The following is a 21,888-nucleotide window of genomic DNA, read 5'->3' on the forward strand; positions in this document are numbered from 1 at the left end:
AAAATCCTTATTTCTCCAAACTTCCCTCGTTACTGCATTCCACTCATCCCCTTTTTTATAATTTTGAATTTTTAATATATTTCAAATTTCTAAATGATTTGCTCTTTTGCCATATGAAGAGTGGAAATGTCAAATGTCCCAAGTACTATTTTTTCACACAACATGTTTTCTGTCAAACCACTGTGGATGCAGGACAGCAACTGGTCAAGTATTTAACAATGAAAATCATCAAACAGCCGAGCAATTTGGGAATTTATTTTATTTTGACTATCAGTTTGGCAAATCAGGCCCATATGCACTTCACATATAGACATTCAACTGTATCATTATTGGCATACTGGAGCCTACAGTATCTGGATACCATCAATTCATATTTCAAGTGCTTTCTTTGAAAACTTGACAACAACTCATCACGTCTTCGAAGGAAGCACTCCAAATACGAACTCACAGTATCCAGATACTGATGGCTCCTGTATCAGTAGCATTGAATACATGAAGTGCATATGGGGATTGAGGATGGAATACTGAATTGCTGAAAACGGCTGTCAAAATAAAATAAAATAACTTCTCAAATCACACAGCTGTTTGGTGATTTTCATTGTTTAATATGGGTTTCCAATGTTATTGTGTTCTTGGTTCTCTGTTGCATGTTCCTGGACTTATTCCAAGTAATAAATAAGGGGGGAAATATTTAAAACATTCGTTACTAGATGGTGCATGATTTTTGTGCCAAACAGTGCTTAAATTTGGATATCCAAGTGTCAAGCATCAGGTTCTTCTCCAGTTAGTTGATGGACAGTTTGTGTGGAAATCAGAGTGCATTTAATATTTTGTTTTTATCAATAAAAGATCTTATTTTGGTTTCAGAAATAGTAATACATTAGAGAAGTGAACAGACAAAGTAATTTCTTCCTCAACAACACAGGGAGTCTACTGTTAAAACTTTGGAACATCTCATCCCACGAATGAAAATGTATAAGCAGTAAAAGACAATACTGAACTATTTTTTTCCTGAATTTAATTTTGTTATTATCTTATACAAAAATTTGAAATGACTGTTATTGACTACAGTTTTACTAGTTAAGACATAGCTGCTGTATTTCTGCACTTGTATTATCACAAAAAAAAGTAGTGCCTCAGTGTTAATGGCACTTGGAACAAAAACTTTTTTATTGACACTTAGAATCAGTCAGTTCCCTGATATGTTACCTAGAATGCTGTTAATAAATTGTTTTCTAATGTGTCTCTTTACTTTTTGGCACGATGTGGTCAGCAGCACAATTCTGTGGTATCATATTACTTTCTCAGTTTTTTGGATACAAATATTATGTTGAAAAAGGGATAGATTGTTTCCTCACTATCCTGACAAATGTGGAATTTGGCCCTTAGAACATTTCACATTTGCACTCTTCGTGTGTGTGTCTACCATGCAGTAATGTGGGACTCTATTCATTTATACAGAGTGATCTAAGAAACTGACACTGTAAGCACCCCAGGTGGGATAATGGTACATTTAGTAGGCGATAAAAATGTTTATGCTTCATGACTGTAGCCTGTACCACCTACACAAAGCTTATGCACAGGATGACCCTTTGTCCATGGCACTGCTGTCTGTAGATATACTCAAATGTTTCAGTAAAATAGAAAGTTTGACAAGGTGGGAATGAATGGGTGCTATTGTACTAAGGTAACACAGTTTTGGTAAAAATCAATCTTTTCTTAAATTTGCCTGTACTGTTCACAAGCTGTTCTCATATATAAATCTTAATCACTTCCGCAGTCAAAATCACACTAGTCTACTGGTTGTTCTTTCGTGTACATAACCATGATGTTCACAGTTCAGTGAATATGGCACAACAGAAGTATGGAAATATTACAACATGCAGAAATCAGATTAATATTTGCACTGAATGTATTGTTTGCACTATTACACAGCATACAAATACATGAACTATCAATAATTTCCTTTTACCACATAATTAAATTTCTGTCTTTTCACAGTTACTGCCGCCACATGTGAACCAAGGAAAGAAATGCAATGTTACAGTGGACTATCAGTACATATGATATGCAGCTAACAACATCCCTGCCTTTAATTTAGTGAATCTCTGGCATTTTATAAGTATGGAATTACACTGAGCTGACAAAAGTCATGGTATAGTGATACACCCATATGCAAATGGCAGTAGCAATGAATATGCAAGGCATAAATGGGCAGTGCATTGGCAGAGCTGTCATTTTCTCTCATGTGATTCAAGTGAAAAGATGTGCAACATGATTATGGCAGCATGACAGAAATTAACTAACTTTGAATATGGAATGGCAGTTGGAGCTAGATACATGGGACAATCCATTTCAGAAATCATTAGGGAATTCAGTATTCCAAGGCCCACAGTGTCAAGAGTATCATGAGAACACCAAATTTAAGCCATCACCTCTTACCATGGACAACAGAGTGGCCAACGACCTCACTTGATGACTGAGGGCTGCAAAATCTGCGTAGAGTTGTCATTATTAACATACAACCAACCCTGCATGAAATAACTGCAAAAATCAATGTGGGATGTACGATAATTGTATCTGTTAGGACAGTGCAGCAAAATTTGGCATTAATGGACTGTGACAGCAGATGATCAATGTGAGTACCTTTGCTAATAGTACGAGTTTGCCTGAGCTCCTGACCTATCAGCTGGACCCTATGCAACTGCTCAGAGGAGTCACAATTTCATTTGGTATGGGCTGATGCTAGGGTTCAAGTGTAGCGCAGACAAGGTGAAGCCATGGACCCAAGTTAACAACAAGGCACTGTTTAAGCGGGTGGTGGCTCCATAATGGTGTGGACTCTGTTTACATGGAATGAACTGGGTCTTCTGGTCCAACTAAACTACCATCGACTGGAAATGGTTATGTTTGACTACTTGGAGACAATCTGCAGCCATTCATTGACTTTATGTTCTGAAACAATGGTGGAATTTCTGTGGGTGACAATGCGCCATCTCACACGCCTCAATTTTTCGAGATTGGATTGAAGAACATTTTGGACACTCCGAGCAAATGATTTGGTCAGTCAGATCAACCCAACATGAATCCCATTGAACATTTATGAGGCTGAATCAAGACATCAGTTTGTGCACAAAATCCTGCATAGGCAGCACTTTCGCAATGGCAGACAGCTGTAGAGGTAGCATGGCTCTATATTTCTGCTGGGGACTTTCAATGACTTATTAAGTCTATGCTATGTTAAGTTGCTGCACTATGCTGGACAAAAGGAGCCCAACATGTCATTGGCAGATATCCCATGACTTTTGTCACATCAGTGTATAAATCCTAACATACTAACATAAATTTTTTCTCACAGACTCAATGTTCATCTATACACAGTGCGTATGTTTATTGTGGACCATCTCAGACATTTGATGATTGCCTCTGTCACAATGGCAATGCTTTATACTCCCTGCCTCTTTAACAGGACATTCCACCTTCTTTTTAAGAATCTATCCTGTAGGTCTGGAAGCTGTAACCCATCATTGAGATCATATTGTGATTGAGAGCTGTGTAATTAAAATGAAGATGAAACATCTGCCATGTTGAATCAACACTTATGATGAAGGAATTATATGTGAATGTGCAACACTCTATAGTCCACTTTCTGTTGCTACTGAAATAGCAATCAGTCCCGACATGAATTACATACATGCTATCTCCATCCCACCACTGACAATAGTGCGCTGGCCAATCTAAAACTTGTCTCATTATTTGTAAATTATAGGAGTAAATAATTCTTTCATTACAATTTTGAATTTAACTGTAGCAACATTTTTAGGTGTAATTTAGTTTGGTGCAACTTGTGACACCTCTCACCATCACTCTCCCTTTATATTCATTTAACAATTTTTTTTTGATATTTTTGGTGTAACTCATCAGCACTATAGTAAGTGTTCTTTATTCTGCAAGTTCTTACAACACATCTTTTAACTGTAACATCTTTACCAAAGTTGTATTCTTTGTAAAAAACTAGTGGTCTATTTTTTCATAAGTAAAGAGCAGTGTAGTACTTATCATAACTTATCCAATATGTAACATGTCTTTTTGTCTGCTTTAAGTTTCTTAGTGGTGTGTCATAGAAAAAATTATCATTGCAGAAACTAGTTATAAGTACTTGGATAGATAAACAATCTACTCACTAAGCAGCAGCAGGACAACACACATATAAGAAAACATTTTACTTATGCAGTAAGCAGTCAGTGGCTCCTTCTTCTAGCAGAAAGTGTGAAGGGGAAGGAAGAGGTGTGAATGGAAAGGAACAGGAGAGGTTTAGGAAAAGGGGTAGAGTTTGGAAAAGTCCCCAGAACCCAGTCTCAGAGTTTCTTTCTGTTCACCCCTCTTTCTTCCCCTGCAGCCCTTCTGCTGGAAGAAGGAGCTACCAGCCCCAAAAGCTTGTTTAAGTGAAACCCTTTTTTATATGTGTGTTGTCCTGCTGCTACTTGGTGCGTTGATCTTTTTTATCTATTCAGTTACATTACATTGTCAAAAATTGACTATTTGTGTTGTTGTCATTATATGTACTGCTAGTTTAGACACATTTTAATAAATTTGTGTGATTATACTTACCTTGAATAACGTTATTAATTGCCAAAGAGATGTTCCACTGAAGCAGAATGCTTGAAATGCTTGCGGAAGTAACTTGTAGATCACTTGGTGTCAGAGGAACTGAGAAAAACACATCATGCTTACTGACAGCTTCCCATGTAAAGATCCTTACAACAAATATTAGAGATTGTAATTGTGAAGCAAGAATATATTATGGAAAGAGAGAAATTTGTATATTTAGTTTGATTACAAACAATTGATTCATTATTCACATAACTTGTACAATGTCTAACAATTCAGATTTTCTCATATTACACACACTTTGTCTGAAAGCTATTAGCTTGAGAGCAAATGACTGATTCTTTCTATTACAGCAAATATTTTGTGAGCCACCTCCTGACATGATGATTGCATTCACATTCTTTCAGAGAGTGGTTCTTTCCTGAGCTTTCCTGTACATTATGGTTCCTTTTTCGTCAGATTATCACAAAGACTGACTATTAAATAAAGTCTCAAAAAAATAGTGATGAGTATGAATTACCATTTTTCTGGGGATTCAGGGAGTTTGAGAAAGCCTTAGACTCAAATTCAACAAAATCTGCAGTAACAGTTTTTGAGAAAAACAGGCACTGATTCAATCTACATTAGCACACTAAAAAATATAGGTATGATTACTATCACATGCAACAGACATTTATCAGAATAGTATTAAATTCAAAACTGAAAAAGGGATTGGACAAGGAGAGTCAATGTCACCAAAACCATTCTCAGTAACACTACAGGAAGTTTTTGGCTCCCTGAACTGGGAAGTTGAAGATGCCAATTGTTTTAATTGAATATGCCTGAACCTTCATCTTGCTGAAGATTGATCCTGCTGGGAAAACTTAATGGAAGGAATTGAAAAAACAAGTTTGAATGTAGACATGAAAATCAAATATAACAATGGTAAAATAATTTATAACCAACATAGCAGAGGGCACAAATAGAATGCCCCAAGAGGCTGTAGTATTTACTTGCAATTGGGCACCACCTGTACAACTGTCAAAGTACTGTGTAATTACCAACTGACTCTTTCAATACAAAAGCATTCATAGAAATGAAACACAATCTTCCAGTTAAAATTCAGCCTTTGTCAGATCCAAAATGACAATAATTTCTATCATCATAGAAGGGTTACCTCTAAGCAACACAGATTTGCTGAAGCAGCTATGCTTTGAACAGAAATATGATGTCACATGTATCCAAGAAACACACAAAGACAACTGTAAACTGTGCTCCAGGATCCTTAGTTTGTCTCTCATTCGTGAAAGTCCCATCAACAGTGTGGGAGTTCAATGTTCGAACAACTGGATATTAAGATAATATTCACTGATGTCAGAGAAGGAAACAACTTAGAGCATAACACTTGTGTATTTCATCTTTATACAAACCTCCAGGTAACAAATTTGGTTTTGATGAGCTTGAGAACTTTCATATAGGAAAAATTAAGTTCTTAATTGAAGATTTCTGCAATCATAATATTGTATGGGGTTATAATGATGATAACAAAAACTGTGAAAATGTTCTCCATTAGGCAGGCACTTATCAGTTAACACTATTTTTTTGTTGCTGATAACACTGCTGAACAATGTGCAAAGCCCATATGGATGCACACCCATCCCAAATACCCAACATCAGGCTATGATATGTCCACGTATGTTGGCAATAAGACCACAGGTAGTACCACTCCATCTAAGGTTAACTTCTTAAAGGCTAATTGGGAGAAACTGAAAGTCATAGAAGATAATCAAAGTAGTCGCTACAACTGAGTCCATGATTAAATTGTTGAAATTGCACAGAAAACACCCATGGATGACTATTTCTTGAATCAGCTATGTATATGAACTTGCCCCAAGCACAATGCAATAGCTTAAGACGTATCTTAAACCTTTCATGGAAACAACTGTAGCTGCAAACACCTTAACAAATTGATCACTAAAGTCAAAAGAGAGCAGTGGGTGGAACTTATTAAAGAACTAGAGATATCCAGAAGAAGGAGGGGGGGTGGAAGATATATAGAGACTGCTGAAGAGATTAAATAATAATCTGGGTAAGACATATGTATGAGCAACATTTATGATGATCAGATAGGTATTACCATGCTTAAAATGGTAAATGAGAGTCATACACATAAGTCTCCAACTAAAATATTTAGGTCTCTGGAAGAGGAATTGAGTCACCTTTCTCAACCATTTGTCCAAGAAAAACTGGAGAGAGCAATACCAGTGCTAAAATTGGTAAATCTGCTGGCTTACATTATATAATAGTCAAACAAATAAAACATTTTAGTCCAAAAACTAGCTACTATGTTTCTTCAACAATTGTCTCAATTATGCAAGTTTCATGTAGCTGCCTTTCTGAAACCAGGCAAGCAAGTTGAGAAACCAAGCAGTTACAGACTAATGGCTCTTCTGCAAGACTTTTGAACAAATGAACCATAACAGACTCTTAGAAGCAGTTGAAAACCTCTTAATCCCACAGCAAGCTGGATTTAGACTGGGTAAGAACACTAAAGCACAAGTATTAAATCTAACCCAGCATACTGAAATGACTTTGAGACAAGAAAGGTCACTGGAATAACATTTATTGACCTAACAGCACCTTATGACACAATAAACCATCAAACACACCTACAAAAAATACATGGAATAACTAAAGCTTACCATTTTAAGAAAATGATTCAAGATCATCACAGTCAGTGGAGGGTCAAAAAGAAGAGGTTACCATAGGGCAATGTTTTGACTCATCTGTTATTTAATATTTATACCAATGATCAACCCCTGCATAATAACAAATGAAGGTTCATTCATGCTGATAAGCTTGCCCTCTCTTCTCACAGTGAGACCTTTAAACAGGTGGAAATAAATCTTAAAACTGCTTTGGAGGCGTGAGATTAATACTAGGGTAAGAATCTATTAAAGCCAAATCCAAGCAAAACATAAGTGTTCATGTTGCATCTGAGTAACAGATGTCCTCAGAAATGTATGCGTGGCTTGGAGATGAGTGCGGCTGGAACTCAGTTTCTCACCCACATATCATGGGGTCACTACTGACCAGACATTGACCTTCAAACGTCAGTGTCTTAATGAAAAACAAAAATTATCTGCAAGAAACAATATACTGCATTAAATTGTGTGATAATCCTGTGGTGCAGCAGCTAAAACAGTTAAAATTACAGCTTCACCTTTGTGTCCCACAGCAGATGAACATGCGAGTCCTGTTAGGTACTTTTAAGATCTGCACTGGTGTGACACTGCTGCTACATTACACTTTTGGCATGGGGACTTCATTGGCCAATGATGGTTTGATAATAAACAGAGAATCAAACCTCGTGACAGGAAACAACTCACCTTGTGAGTCAATCTATGGGAAGCAGAAAGTCTTAATCCTCGTAGAGATATGCCCGTGGTTAACTCAGCACACAGCTGGGACCAGCAGCTGTTGACTGAGCTCTCGGCAACAACACTTGGGATGATACAGAAGGTGTGGTCTGCAGTAGTTGAACTCTGTGTAACCACTACCCTGTTCGGCTTACTGACCCACAGAGGTAAACACCTCCGTCAGCGGGTCTGCCCATATGGTGCACGACATGCACCATCTACAAAAAGTTTCTGCACTATTCCAAAGCACTATTCACACCACCTTAACTGGCTCCACTGGGGTGTCTGGTGGCAGGGATACTGCAGATACAATTCTGGCTATGTTAAACAAGAGGATATCACTCTCAATCAGTCATGTAGGCTTATTACTGGATGTCTGAATCCTACACATGGGATAAACTCTACCATTTAGCTAGAATTGTCACTCCACTTATCTGATTGAGGTAGCTGTATGCAGAGAAAGGTATACAATATCAGCCTTTGATAAACAGCCATCATACAGCAATCATCCTGCTCCTTAAAAACTGACATCCAGAAAAAGTGTCATAAGGGTATCAGATAACACTGGCCAAAAGATGTGTTATCAATAATCTATGAAGAAGATGATGTCTCAACAACACTGGATAACTCCTTTGGAAATACAGCTGCTGGTTTTTCTGAAGAATGTCCCTTGTGGAACACTGAATAAGTTCACACAGGGTTTGCAAGGTCGAAAAACAATTTCCAGAAATGGGGTTATTTCATATCATCAATCCTTTGTACCTGAGGAGTTCAACAAACTATGGAGCACTTACAGCAATGTAGACAGTGTCCTACAAGAAGTGTCATTGTTGATTTGATGTCTGCAAGCTCTAAAGGCACAGTGATTGCCATACACTGGGCTAAAGTTGCTTAGATAGTCATCATCACCTTTTCATTTGATGTATTCTACAAAGTTAAAATTTGCAATACCTTATAAGAGATCATAACTGGAGTACAACAAACCATACCAGTAAAGACTATGTCCTGCAAGATGTACCATTGTATCAAATTTTAAATTAGCAATTAGTCTACGAGTGCTATTTCTACATCTATGGCCACATTCTGTGAAACACTGTAAAGTACATGGCACAGTGTATTTTCCACTGTAACAATTATTAAGGCTTCTCCCTAAAAAGCATGGGAAGAATGACTGTTTAAATTCCCCTGAGGGCACTGTAATTAACCTAGTCTTGTCCTCCTGAACACTACAGGAATGAACATAGGGGGTAAAAGTATATTCATGGAGTCATCATTTAAGCTTCTTGAAACTTTGGAATTAGGCTTTCGCAGGATACTTTCCATCTCTAAGTCTCAACCAATTTAGTTCCTTCAGCATCTCTGTGACACTCTCCCATCGGTTAAAGAAACCTGTGACCATTCGTGTTGCCCTTCTCTGTATAAATTCGATATCCCCTTTACTCCTATTTGCTACCATCCCCCTGAATGATTTGTAGGTCTTCTCCTTTTTAGACTCACTACATTTTTCTAGCACTGTGCCAATAAAGTAATGCAATCATTTCATTTCACATCTCTACCAAGTGTTGCATTCGTATTTGTATGTATCTTGTATGTTGAAGTTTGATGCTTTAGATATGAATAAATAAATACCTACATATCAAAACTGAACTGTAGTGATTATAACATTTTAGGCAAGATAATGATCATTACAATACGGTGTCTGGTCAGCTGTCACCCAACGTGAATCAGGTTGTTTAGCAACATTTTCCATGATCAGTTGGCAGCATACAAAATTCATATTTTGAATACTCTCATTGCCTATACTTGCACAATATCATAATATTTGACTTATGTTCTTACTGTTAGCAAAGAAAAGAAATGTTTTTAGCAAACTATAATTATGACCAAGTTTACCATATGCAAATATTCAAAACTAATATACTGCAAAGCAATTTAAATATGAACAGTATCCAATATACTTTGATAATGGCCACAACTTCCTAATGAAACCTAAAAAGACACATTAGATTTTCAGGATATTAATGAAATGTAATGTAATTTAATGAAATAAATAAATTATGAATTTGCTTATTTACAAAAAGCAACTACTTTCTTTGAATTTATAGCTCATCACGAAGTTTAGGAGACAGAATATGCAGAATGCATTTTATATCATGTCAAACTTGCTGGATTATGTTGTTTTTGAAATTTGAAATACTAAATTGTGTAATTGTATTATTCAGAATTTGTAAAACCGTTGACACGACAATTCTGTTGCGTTTTTAAACTGTTAATATAATACCAACACTTAACAGATCATGTTTAGACAAAAACAAACTTTAAAATGTGAATTTAAGATGTAAGGGGTGACCAAACAATTTCTTTTTGGAGGCCATGCAGACCAGAATCAAACAAAACTGCCATGAGCATTGAGGAAAATATCACACCGATGCACCTGGCTGAAGTTACCGTTTGTTAAAAACACAGTGTTCTGCTGCATCAAGAAGTACATAACTGCCTGCTGAACATCCTAGTCCAACAGGAATCAACAACACTTAAAGGCCTTTCTTAAGGGACCAAAGGGGCTGTAATTACATGGGGAGAGATCAGATCTATAGGATGGGTGCTTGAGTGTCTCCCACTTGAGTAAATGATGATGCTGGCCTCCCAGATCGACCTGCATCTTGTGTCAAATCACGACCAGCACAGAATTTAGTACACTATTCCCAAATGGTGTTTTATGAAAGACATGCTGTCCCACAGTGTTTTTCTCTTGCTAGCCAAGGAAAGAATAACAGCACACTGGTCATGTCGGGACACATATGGTAATAATGTTGCCATTGTCAAAATTTCTGCATTTACTGCATGCACATCAAAAAGACATAAATTCCACACTAATCTCTTGCCTACATGTTGGAGCTTATATACCTGCAACAGAGTCATGCTGTGTTCCACGTATGCTGCAGAAAAGCCCTCAGATGGAAACTTTTTGATCACCCCTTATAATTAATGGTCATTACATAAATACAGAACAAGTATATGAAAATCATCAGCATCTGTTCTATTTTTATCATAAACACCGTTTTCTATTTTGTTTTCTGTGTAAGTAGACTAAAATGTAATTACTCATTTGATCTTTGGAGTAAGTCCACCATATTGGAAGCTTTTTTTACTAAGTGAGAGGTGGTTTCTTGATGGTAACAGAAGCACATGTGCTTCTGTAGATCCTGTCTATGTCAAAGAATTGTGCATGTGGGGCGTCTGTTGTGAAAGGCATTGATACATTGAGTCAAACTGAGTACGCTTGTAAAATTAAATATAAATCATTAAATAATTATATGGCCATTGTTATTACTTTTAATATCATAAGAACCCCATATAACAGAACTGAACAAAACAGAATATGATCCTGGAGCAATGAACTATCCAGTTTCGATATCTACAAGAGCACTGTTACTCAAGATAAGTAAATCGTATTAAAGCACTTGGTTTTCTCTGCAAATCTGGATTCTGTTGTGCTAACCTCACATGTAGTATGACAGCTCTTGCTGATTTCATTTGAGATTTTTGAACGCCATTTCAAGATTAACAATGAACTTGTAGGATGACTTGATGATTTCTATTATTTAGGGCAGTTGGAGCCCATGACAGGATGGTCAACAAAAGAAATAAATAGACCACTAACATTTGGTAAACTGAACTGAGTTTGAAAAACGAAGCTAACAATGTTCCTGGAAAAGAAAGTAATTGGAACACCAAGAAAGACTCATATGACTGCACTTAACCACATACTACATAATGTACATGATAGTACACAGCACTGTACATGACATCTGACTGCAGGTTTAGTGTGGAGTGAAGCTACCAGCCATTTCAATCAAATGTTGTTGATGTAGTGATCTTAAATTAGAAAGACCTGGGATATAACAATCTACACAATTTGTATGCAAGTCCACAAATCTTCAACAGTGTTTTCTTGAGGATTGTAAGGAAACAGGTTGATGATCAGTCATATCCCACATGTTTAACGAGCAATATGTCCACTGTATGAGGGCTGTTCAAAAAATTCTGTAACTTCAAAAAATTCTGGAACATTCATAATTTCGCACCAATGGTGTGTTGGAGCAAAATGCTGTTGGCATTCCTGCACATACCTATGTTTAATGTGTAACTACCGGAAGTTTCACTGTTGTATCTCTGTTAGTTATCGTTCAGTGTTTTAATGAGTAGAATGTTGTGTCACATAATTTGCAAGTTTCAAGATGGCAGAGTTAGAGGAGCAATGCATCTGCATTAAATTTTGCATGAAACTTATGAAGGCCTTTACTGAGACACACAATGTGCTGTAGGAAACCTATGGGTGTTTAATCCATACTTGATATTATGAATGGTTCACATGGTTTAAAAATGGCCAGATGAAAGTCCCTTGTTCAGGACACCCTTCAACAGGTACTGATGATACTGATGTTACTGCAAAATTTTCCCCATGGCTCATGAGACAATGCTAGAAAGATCTTCGCCCTGCAATCTGTGAAGAGCTTTCGTATCATGCACATAAGAACAAGATGTTCTTTAAGAAAACCAGAACTCAAGTTGAAAACCCCACTGAAAGGATGAAGATTTGCAACAATGGATGAGGTAAAAGAAAATTCGAGGACGGTGCTTCATGTGATCCACCAAGAGGCATACAAAAACTGCTTCCAGAAGTGGAAATGGTGCTGAGAACAGTGTATCAACTATGGCGGCGAGCATTTCGAAGGGGACAATGTATAATAATTGAAAGCTAGGTGTAGAAAAAATTTTTGTACGAAGTTCAAGAATTTTTTGAACAGACCTCGAATGTGGGAATGGGAGAAAAAAAGACTTAGCATCTTGGAGTAACATTTTACAGAAGTTTCTTACTAAACTTATTCTGGCAAAATGTCAACACCCTACAGGAACCCATCTTTTAAAGATTCTGGGCTGTGCCCTTCGCCCCTAACGGAACATCAGAGTATTGAGCAGGTAAATTGTGTACCTTTATCTCAAGCAGCAGAATTGCATTATTAGCTACTCCAAGTACGTATTATAATTTGTTGGCACTCCAAGATCTTCACTATTTTGAGGATTATAAAGAGACACTACAGTGTTCATCAATGGCATGTTAGTGTAGAAGGTGACACAAATCGAGCTAAGTATAAATCTGTGCACTTCACACATTTCTTTACATATTCATTTCTATATACACGCCAACTTCAACATTTTTCTTTATGTGAGGCTACATGAGCAAGACGGTTTCTAGAATTTTTCTCAAATCTGGGAAAAACTTCTACTGTTTGTGTATTTTCCCATAATCCATCATTGATTGTTGCAAGGCCTGTATGTATTATGATATATTGTGTGTCTTTGAACATTTGTTGAAGCTGCACAAAATTTCCTATTACATTGTCCATTGTAAACTATATTTGTTTTTCTTATAAACTTTTGGCAACAGTATCCTTGTTAAAAAAAATAGTTTCCTTCACATTTTGTTGTGTTGTTATGTGATACAAGGTACATTTTTGAAAATTTTCAGACACAAGTGTTGTGTTTAACATATTTCATGGCATATTGAGAGCTACAGTTTTGTGTTCAGAAAATTTTGTCAGCAGTACATGTTCACGACATCAACTCATCTTACAGCAGTGCACTTAATTATGTGATTACTACAATATTTCCACTTTTTCTTCTCATTTACCTGATTCTTCTAAGCAAGTGTTTGAAATATTATGTCATTTGAATTCAACTGCTGCAGTTTAGTATTGTGCCTTGTGCTTATTGTAACTGTGGTATGTTTTATTTAGTCTCCCCTTATAAAATAGCGCATATTGACAACATTTGTCTTTATCGACATTGTTACCAATTGTTACACAACTCTGTTACTGAATATAACTACAAAAAAAGTGCTACATACAGTTATCATTAAGGATTGTGTGAAATTTATGCCAGGTTTTTCTCTTGTTATTTACACAAACCAAATCATTGGGTGTTCTTTGTCCCAGGCATTAAAAAGAAGTTGCAATCCATGTAGCACTACGGATCCTGAAATTAAGACAATCCCAGTGAGGCTAATTTAAAGTTTTTTATTTAGTGTTCAGATAAAACCTGCACTAGTCAAAATGCAGCCACTTGGGCGTAGGATGAGTTGGTTGCTTTTCACAAGCAGCTGAAAATTCCTCTAACTGCTTTCAAGCAAGTGGCTGCTGCTTCATATTGGTGTGTTGAGCGAGCTGCCGAGGATTGTGTACCAGAGCTATCAAAGGTATTTCAAGTCCTACCTTCTTCAATGGGTGACGTGTCCTCTGCAGTGTATAAATAATCTATCAGTGTATTTCCACTTGACCATGAGTGATGTGCTGGTGGCAGGTCTAGTGGCTCTGTATGGGGGAGACAGGGACCAGGGTGTAAGCAACAAGTTCAAGGTACTGTCTGCAACAGAAACTTAAAAAGAGCCAGTGAAACACATTTCACCTATTGAGAAGCCTGTTGTGTCCTGTGCCGTGAAAAGGCAAGCACAAATGTGCAGAGGTCTGTTAATCAACAGTAGTTGAAATTTACAGTGAATGATGGTATGCCCTAAGAAAAAACTGAAGCATGCAGTGAGAAGGTTAAACATTTGCACTCATTGTGCATGAATGGAAGCCAAATTGAACTTGTTGAAGAGACTGCTCCAGCAGCCATTGGGGACCAGGGTCCAGTCAACTTTAGATTGTAGTGCCCATTGAAGCAAATGATGCCAGTCATCTTGGTTCTGAAGTAATACTTTAACAATGTAAATAAAAGATAGATTGCTACCCACCTAATATGTTGAGTTGCAGACATGCAAAATAAAAAGAACCTTGATGCTTACACACTACCTTTTGGCCAAAATCCTCTTCAGAAAAGGAAACATACACACACTCATTCACACAGGCAAGCACATCTCACACACACGAGACCACAATCTCTGACACCTCGAACCAGAACGCAACTGTCATGTAGAATGGAAGCAGCAATATGGAGCAGGCAGGGAAGGGATAGCAGGGTACGGATGGGGGGGGGGGGGGGGGACAGAAGAATGCTGTCTGGTAAAGTGTGCAGGGACAGGGACTAGATTGCCAACAAGCACAGAATTGGGATGCTGTGGGTTGGTTAGTTGGTTGGTTGTTTGGGGTTTAAGGGACCAAACAGCAAGGTCATCAGTCCCTGTTTCAAATGTGGCCCACTCCACTAGTGTGACATCTCAGAAAAGTCAGAACAATAAAAGGGAAAAGGCTAAAAATATAAAAGGGCTGTCATGTTGTCATTGCTAAAAACAAAATGAGGGAAGTCAGCAAGAGAACGAACCCAACGCTATGCTGAAGCAGCAGAGGCAAGACCACCTGCGACTTAAAAGGTGCAACCGCTAGAATGTAGAAGTATGTATGGTAAAAGGAGACTAACCAATCAAAAAAAAAAAAAAAAAAAGAAAGAAAGAAAGAAAAGAAAAGATAAAAACAGAGTAAAAGGGGGAAGAAAAGAGGATCTCGGTCAGGGAGGGGAGTTGGGAATCTCCAAACACAGCTTACAGTGGGAGATACCCCAACACTCACAGCCCTGCCCCAACACCAGAGAGAGATTAAAAACCATAAAACTGAGAATAAAAATCACTTTCCCGGAGGAAACTAAGAACCAGAGAGACCATCCGGGAATCGTCAGTCAACATCAAAGGTAAAGTGCGGGGGAGTCTGTACTTAGCACGCAGAGCCAAAAGAAGGAAGCATTCAACCAAAATGTGGGCTACTGACTGGAAAGCTCCACAACCACAAAGTGGGGGTGGCTCATCACGCAAAAGAAAACCATGGGTCAGCCTGGTATGGCCTATGAGGAGACGACACAGTGTGGTCGAGTCATTTCGGGAGAGGTGAAAGGAAGAACACCATAGGCCTGGTGTCACCTTAATCGCATGTAGTTTATTAGATGGGGGAGTAGCCTCCCAAGAGTTGGCCCATGATTGTGCAAAGTAGGATTTGATGTGAAGCCGTAAATCCACTGCAGGAGGGGTTACAGAAAATGGGGGGGGGGGGGGGGGGGGCTAAGTGACTGCTCCCCCAGCCAAATGATCAGCGAGCTCATTACCTGGGATACCCACATGCCCAGGGACCCAAAGGAAGTCAACGGAACAAGCAGCACAGTGAATATCAGTGAGATGGTCATGGATGGCAGAGACCAAGGGATGGCGCGAAAAACACCAGTCAATAGCCAGAAAGCCACTCATCGAGTCCATACATAATGAAATGCGGTTGTGTTGGGACTGTTTAATAAAGGTAAGGGCCTGGGAAATTGCCATCAATTCCGCAGTAAACACCCCATATGTAGGTGGCAGCAGATGATTTTCCGTTCCAACAGAGGACGTGAAGGCACACCCCACATGATCAGCAGATTTACAGCCATCAGTGTAAAAAACAAGGGGGGTGGGGTGGGGGTGGGGGGTGGGGGTGGGGGGGAGGGAGTGAGGAAGACAGGACAAAGAAGGAAGCTGAAAATCACGGCAAAGAGACGCAAGGCAGAGCCCAACCGGTAAACCAGCCCGAGGGCGGGAATCAGGTGGGCGACGTCCATGGTCTGGGAACAGGATAGAATAGGAAGGATGAGTGGGAGAGGAACAGATAGCGAGTGCATAAGACACCAGAAGCTAGGAACGCCGAACAGAAAGGGGGGGTGGGAATCCCAGCTTCAACCAGGAGACTATCAACAGGGCTAGTAGGGAAGGCACCGGTGGCCAAACGGATACCACGATGGTGGACTGGATCCAGCACGTGCAGTGTGGAAGGAGCAGCTGAACCATAAATTTGACAACCATCATCCAAGTGAGACAGAACTAGAGCACAATAAAGACGGAGAAGGAGGGAGTGGTCCGCACCCCAAGAGGAGAGGGCAAGGAAGCGAAGGACATTGATTTTACGGAAACATCCTACCTTCAGAAGTCTGATATGGGGCAGCCAAGTGAGCTTGTTGTCGAAAAGAAGACCAGGGAAACGAAACTGTGGGACCAGAGGCAATCATTGTGCAGCAAGATAGAGCTCTGGATCAGGGTGGATCATAGTACGGCGACAAAAGTGGACCACCCGCGATTTTAAAGGACAGAATTGAAACCTGTGTGAGAGGGTCCATGCAGAGGCATGCCGTATAGCTCCCTGGAGCTGCCGCTCTGCAGAGGCCATCGAGGAGGAACTAACCCAAATGCAGAAATCATCCACATACAGGACAGGGGCGACCAAAGGACTGACAGAGGCCACAAGTCCATCGATAGCAATGATGGAAAGAAGGACACTCAAGACAGAACCCTGTGGGATGCCCATCTCCTGGGTCCGTGGAGAACTAAAAACAGTACCAACCCGAACCCTGAATGACCAATGGAACAGGAACTGGTGGATAAAAATTGGGAGTGGGCCCCGAAGACCCCACTGATGAAGGGTAAGTAAGATGTGATGGCGCCAGGCCGTGTCATAGGCCTTGCTAATGTCAAAAACTACTGCAACCAAATGGCAGTGCTGGGAAAAAGCCTGCCAAACTGTGGATTCCAAGCGAAGTAAATGATCGATTTGACACTGTCCCTCTTGGAAGCCAAACTGGTAAGGGGACAATAGATCCTGAGATTCGAGGACCCAATTGAGCCAATGGGCTATCATCCATTCAAGTAACTTACAAACAACATTAGTCAGACTAATTGGCTGATAGCTGTCAACAAATAGGGGGTTCTTACCAGGCTTAAGGACAGGAACAGTGATGCTATCCCTCCACTGAGAAGAGAAGTCACCCTGGAGCCAGATACGGTTAAACACCCGGAGAATATGTTGCCATTGTGGAGCGCTGAGATGTTGAAGCAGTTGGTTATGAATGGAGTCTGAGCCAGGGGCCGTATCATGAGAAGAAGAAAGTGCGGAAAGAAATTCCCATTCAGTAAAAGGTTCGTTGTAACATTCTGACTGACAAGGGGTAAAACATAAGGCGGAAGCTTTGGCCTGCTGTTTCCGGTGAAGGAAAGCAGCCAGATAGGAGGCTGGTGCTGATGCCATTGCAAAATGGGTTGCAAGATGTTCCGCGAGAATCAACAGGTCTGTACAAAGGCCATCTGGGAGGTGAAGGTCTGGGAAGGTGGACTGCCGATGGCAACCTTGGAGAGAGCGAAGTGTAGCCCATACTCGTGACATAGGGACAGTAGAACCAAGGGAAGAAACAAATCGTTCCCAACACATCCGTTTGCTCTGTTTGATTAAATAACGGGCTTTAGCGTGAAGGCGCTTAAAGGTAATAAGGCTGGCAATGGATGGGTGCCTCTTAAGGTGTTGCAAAGCTCGACAGCAATCACAGATGGCAATGGCAGTGGCCGTACTCCACCATGGGACTTGCCGGCGATGAAATGGTCCAGATGAGCGTGGTACAGCAAGGCTAGGAGCGTGAACAATCGCGTCAGACACATCACGTAGGACGTCATCAATACAACCCGACAAAGAGGGAGAAAACATGGCCTGTGCAGTGTATAGGGTCCAATTGGCACGTTGGAAAGACCAACGAGGTAACCTGCCCATCGGAGAGCAGGAAGGGAGAGAGAGAATCAACGGGAAATGGTCACTATCACAAAGGTCGTCATGTGGTGACAAGTGTAATGAGGGGAGGAGAGAGGGAGAAGAAAGAGAAAGATCAATGGCAGAAAAGGTACCATGAGTGGCACTGAAATGAGTAGGGGAGCCATCATTAAGAAGGCACAAGTCGTTGTCTGTAATAAACTGATCTAAGAGAAGACCTCGTCTAGCTGGAAATGCACTGCCCCACAAGGGATGATGAGCATTAAAATCCCCGAGAAGGAGGAAGGGAGGAGGAAGTTGCTGAAAAAGGGCAGTTAAGGCAGCAGGTGTAAGAGTCCTGTCAGGAGCGAGATAAAGATTGTGAACCATGACCTCAGAGTCCAGGTGGACCCTAACAGCAACCGCTTCCAATGTAGTTCGAAGATGAATCCACGTGCTAGCAATGTCTGTACGGACCAACATACAAACGCCACCACAAGCCTGCAGGGGTCTGACCCAATTTCGACAGAAAACACGGAACCCACAGATGGTCGGTGAGTGAGCATCAGTAAAATGAGATTCCTGTAGGACCACACAAGCTGCAGAGTAAGACGAAATAAAGGATTTCAATTCTGGAAGGTGACGGTAGTATCCATTACAATTCCATTGGATAAGCATAGAACGATGATTTAAATGGGGGTTGAACATGCTAAAGCCAGTCATACCGCCGGGTCACCACCCGTCACTGACAAGGAGGGGCGACATCCATGAATGACAGGTCAGAATCTGGTGGTGAAGCCAGGGATGGGACCTCTGGTGACACCAGAGGCTCTTTGTCCCAGGACTTATGTTTCTTCTTCTTTTCTGGTTGAGATCAAGGAGGGCTGTGTGGCAAAAAGGAGGCAACTGCAGCAAGATTGGGAACAGAAAGAGATCGGGCGACCTGGGGGCCGACAGACCGCGGTTTTCGCGGTCGGCGCGTGTCAGCAGACCTTTGGCCTGGAAGGGGCATCCCGGGAGGGGCGCCCTTGACTGGCAGACGCCAAAGGAGTGGGACGCTTCTCCAGCTGGGGAGGGGGAGCCGCGCCCAGAGTAGAAGGTGTGTGAGCCACAGGGGATGGGTGGGGGAGGAGAGGGTTCCGGGACTGGGGTAAGGAAGGGATAGGAAGGGGTGAAGATGTAACTAAAGCATAACTAGACGTCATGGACACAGGGTGAAGACTTCTTACAAGCCTCTGTGTAGGTTAAACGATCAAGAGAATTATACTCCTGGATCTTCTTTTCCTTCTTATATACTGGGCAATCTGATGAACGTGGAGAATGATTGCCATGACAATTAACACACACATTACGGGGGACACAGGGACTCCCCTCATGGAGTGGACATCCACAGTCACCACAGAGAGGGGCCTGTGAACAGCGGGAGAACATGTGTCCAAAACGCAAGCACTTAAAACACCTCATAGGAGGTGGGATGTACGGCTTCACATCACATCGATAAACCATGATCTTTACTTTCTCAGGGAGGGTATCCCCTTCAAAGGCCAGGATAAAGGCACCAGTATCAATGCGATTGTCCTTAGGACCCTTCTGAACACGCCGAACAAAGTGAACACCCCGCCATCCGAGATTGTCCCGAAGTTCCTCATCAGTTTGAAGGACGAGGTCCCTGTGAAAAATCACACCTTGAACCATATTTAGAGACTGGTGGGGGGTAATGGACACAGGAATTGTGCCAAGATGGGTACAGGCACGAAGGGCCGCAGACTGGGCAGCTGAAGTAGTTTTGATCAGCAACAAACCCGACCACATCTTGCTCAGGGAGTCCACTATGCCAAACTTGTCTTCAATGTGTTCCACAAAGAATACAGGTTTGGTATTGGTGAAAGTATCCCCATCAGTCCTGGTGCAAACCAGATAACAGGGAAAGGTTTCGCCCCTAGCCGACGGGCCTGACCCTCTTCCCAGGGGGTAGCCATGGAAGGGAAGGCCGAAGGGGCAGGAGAAGCAGCACTAGAAGAATCAGTCCCACGCAGAGAGGCAGCCACAGAAGAATGGCCACAGTTGTTGACCCGTATGCGTTTCATTTGCATAGCGTCCGCCCTGATACCACCCAATCCGATCAGGGGCTCTCCTCACGGGCGCCACCCAGCCACAGCAAGAGCCGTCTGGCACGCCGGCCATTGCCGGGAGTTCCGATGCTCCAGGATGACGAGCAACCACTCCAAGGCTTGCATGAGGTGGTCACAGCTAAGGTATCAGAAGTGTGATCCCTGTGTGTTCAGGGGGCTCAACCAAAAGGGTACATAACGACCCCACCACACGGGCTGGCTATCGTGCTGGCTATGCACCCTAGCATCAGACAATGACGTGAAAGGAAAGGTGGAATGAACTAGGAGGGCACACATCGGAGACACTAGGTAAGGTGCTCTTCCCCAAATGGCTCACAGTACAGAAGAGAAATTTAGTAATGGAGTTCAAACCCCAGAGGGTGACCAGGGAGTGCCAAAAGGAGGAGGTGATTTCGCAACAAAGCTAAATTGCAAGACCAACATAACCAGGAGGATAGCAGGGGCCAACATAACCAAGGACACCAAGAGAGGGAGAGGAGAGGGCGAGGGGGAAGAAGCAAGGAGAGGAAAGGAGGGGAAGGGGAAGGAAATGCAGCCCTGGAAAGAAGGAAGGCTGCAATAGCTCGGGGCCCTGTGCTCGCCACGCACGTATCCTCAAAAGAGTTGTTGACCCCCTGGGGGGGTTGCTATGGGGCAGGGAGGTGGGGAGGGGGGAGGGGGGAGGGACAACAGGGAGTAAAGAGGAGAGCAACGGTGAAGGAAAAAGTCATGGGGTGTGGTGGCAGAGGGAAGCACATAAAGACGATGTGAACATAACATATTTGATTTCAGTGTCTATATATGACGGAAGTATCTGTTCCAGAAAGAACAGTTACCGTGGATGACCATGCAGCTTTGCTAGAAATGAAATGACAATTAAATGGACACCCTAGCTGCAAACAGGCGTTGATGTATTTCATTGGGGACATGTTGAAAATGTGTGCCCCGACCGGGACTCGAACCCGGGATCTCCTGTTTACATGGCAGATGCTCAGATGGATAGAGCATCTGCCATGTAAACAGGAGATCCCGGGTTCGAGTCCCGGTCGGGGCACACATTTTCAACATGTCCCCAATGAAGTACATCAACGCCTGTTTGCAGCTAGGGTGTCCATTTAATTATCATTTCATTTCAGTGTCTACTTCACTACCCAGGCCATCTGGATCTTTCCCTCCACTATCAACTTTTCTGAACTGTGCATGTAAAACATTCTCTACTCTCTAAATTATCCCAGCCCCAATCCA

The 21,888-nt window shown here is 41.3% G+C and overlaps 1 protein-coding gene across 1 annotated transcript in view; it reads right to left on the reverse strand.

Moving 5' to 3' along the window:
* The window catches only part of LOC126234823 (Down syndrome cell adhesion molecule-like protein Dscam2), a 299,567-nt gene that overhangs the window by 58,437 nt on the left and 219,242 nt on the right, over window positions 1–21,888 (reverse strand). Inside the window, exon 14 of the mRNA XM_049943568.1 lies at window positions 4,612–4,710. Coding sequence (XP_049799525.1) covers window positions 4,612–4,710 — 99 coding nt within the window. The remainder of the gene's footprint in view (window positions 1–4,611; window positions 4,711–21,888) is intronic.

The sequence above is a fragment of the Schistocerca nitens genome, chromosome 2, assembly GCF_023898315.1.
Source record: "Schistocerca nitens isolate TAMUIC-IGC-003100 chromosome 2, iqSchNite1.1, whole genome shotgun sequence".
NCBI classification, from domain to species: Eukaryota; Metazoa; Arthropoda; class Insecta; order Orthoptera; family Acrididae; genus Schistocerca; species Schistocerca nitens.